The sequence below is a fragment of the Thalia democratica genome, chromosome 8, assembly GCF_965202585.1.
Source record: "Thalia democratica chromosome 8, ktThaDemo2.hap1.1, whole genome shotgun sequence".
Taxonomy (NCBI): domain Eukaryota; kingdom Metazoa; phylum Chordata; class Thaliacea; order Salpida; family Salpidae; genus Thalia; species Thalia democratica.
Window position 1 is genome coordinate 33,836,800 of NC_139172.1, and position 2,448 is coordinate 33,839,247.

At 26.5% G+C, this 2,448-nt stretch overlaps 1 protein-coding gene across 1 annotated transcript; it reads left to right on the forward strand.

Moving 5' to 3' along the window:
- Positions 1–543: 543 nt before the first annotated feature.
- On the forward strand, positions 544–2,448 carry LOC145843163 (gamma-interferon-inducible lysosomal thiol reductase-like). The gene is made up of 4 exons (XM_082950624.1): positions 544–747; positions 1,016–1,093; positions 1,534–1,641; positions 2,233–2,448. The coding sequence occupies exons 1-4, from the start codon at positions 544–546 to the stop codon at positions 2,446–2,448; spliced, it is 606 nt and encodes a 201-aa protein (XP_082806750.1).

The following is a 2,448-nucleotide window of genomic DNA, read 5'->3' on the forward strand; positions in this document are numbered from 1 at the left end:
TAAAGTAGTCTTATTTTTTCAAAAACGCAAATAACTTGTTTTGATGTCGTGTTTTTTAAGCGAATTCCTTGCAAACAAATTTTATTTAAAAAACTGTTTACACAAAATAGTTGTTGTACTGTATTTAATATTTTTCAATTCACAAACAACTGTAATTTGTGCTATAAATCTTAAAGGATAGCTTTTATATTTTTACATCCCGACTACAAATACTAAACAAGATTAGATCCATATAGGTTTTTTTTTACTTAATTTTCAAATAAATTATCGAAAACAAAATGAGCTTTGGAAGCGAAGACAACATTTGTAATATGTTGAAAAAAATAAGTTTTATTTATAGAATTTTTTTATACTCCATTTCAAATTAACCTTTATAATCATGAGCTTCGGAAGCGTTTACTCTCGATTTTAATGTAATTTTTATTATAAGCTCTGAAAACTTTTAAAATGTGTTACAATCACTTCAATAACTAGTATCAAAAAATTATTTATTATTTTCAGAAGTTTATTATATCCAGCATAAATCTAGTTTTAAATTTCAACATGAGCTTCGGAAGCGTTTTCGTGACGCTGATGACGTTTTGTTTTGTGACGTCATACGGCGCAACACCGGTTTCGGTTGAAGTTTACTTCGAGTCTTACTGCCCGGACTCGATCGACTTCGTCAACAACAAGCTCATGACGTCATGGGAGAAGTACGGTGATGACGTCATGAGTATTGAGATGTTCCCCTACGGAAACGCTAATGTTCGTTGTAAATACATATTAACTTAGTATTTGTTAAACTAGTACTTTTAAAGCAAGTTTTTATTCTTTTAAAATAGTTTATGAATAAAAATTTTATATTTTATTGACGTTATAGTTTTCGAGTAAAACTAAAAATTTCCTACAAAAGCTGTTTATCTTTTCAAAGAAAATAAAAAAATTAAAGTAGTTTTTAATTTTTCCTAAATCATATTTGTATCATATTAAACTAAAATTAAAAAAAAAAATAATAATAGACACAATATTTCAGAAAAGTATGGATGCTAATGGGCAATACGTATTCAATTGTCAACACGGCCCTAAAGAGTGCCAAGTAAACATTGTCGAGGTTATTTGTTTTTATAACGTTAAAAACGTGCGCAAATTTATATAACGTTGAAAGTGTAGACATTCTGTTTAAAAAAGTAAATTTAAGTGGATAATTCAGGTGCAAAAAACAAAACTTTATTTTGTTTGTCCAGTAACTTGTGACGAAGAGTAAATAGTTTTAATGACTTCTAAAACTTTTTTTTACGATTTTGCCTTGTGTAACGTTTTTAGAAGGTCATAAGCAATTTAAAAGTTTATTGACATTAGTGTATTTTTGAGTAATAAAGCATATTTATGAGCTGCATAAGGTAAGTATAAAAATTTATACTTAAAACTACAAAAAAAAAACCTTCAACTTTTTAAATACGGTTATGAATTTCAGTAAAATTTTTGACGATTTTTTATAAAGCACAATATTAAAATTTGATGATAAATTAAAAAACTAAATAATAACAACAGAACTGTGTGATAGATGTGAGTGATAAAGTCACTGAAATATTTCTACCAATTATTGACTGTATCATGAAAGATAGAAGGGAAAAGGAACCCGAAGAAGACATACAAAAAGTTTAATCATATCTTAAATTGATATTTAAAATTAAATTAGAATATATATATATTTAATTATCATATCTATAATCATTTTGTTTTTATTTGTGTTGTTAGAAGAAACAAATGCAAATGTTTTGAAAAATACTATGTATGCTTTTTTTAACAGAAAGATATACATTATATAAAAAAATTCAGCAGAACTAATGAACATTTTGTCTATACTTTTGATTGTTTTATATAAGTTATAAAAAATTGTAAGACTTCTAACAAGTAGGGCGATACATTTAAAATAAATCTATATACATACTTAAATAACGTCAAGAATACTTTAGCTTTAATTTTTATACATTTAAAAGTATTAGATGTACAATTTAAAATATTTTCACATTAAATTTATTAGTTTTCTATAAATTTAGTAATTAAATGGTTTTACAAGCACCGCGAATTGAAGTTTAAAAAACATAAACATGTTTTTATTAGTTTTTAGAATTTAATGATATAAGATTTAATTCAATATATAATAAATAATAACTTTATTATACAGTTTAAAATAATGCTAAAAGTAAAAACAATGTATAGAATAAACAACTTACAATTAATCAACAGTGTGTAGAAGCAGGAAATATGAACTACGCTGATGTGCAGTCATGCGAGGACGGTAACCATGGTAACGAACTTTTGTGGGAATGTGGTGACGTCACTGAAAATTTGCAGCCACCGAAGGAATACGTGCCGTGGGTTCTCGTCAATGACGTGTTGTATGACGGTGATGACGATTTCGAGAAAATTGTTGTAAGCGCCTACGAAGTTAGTTTAAATTGA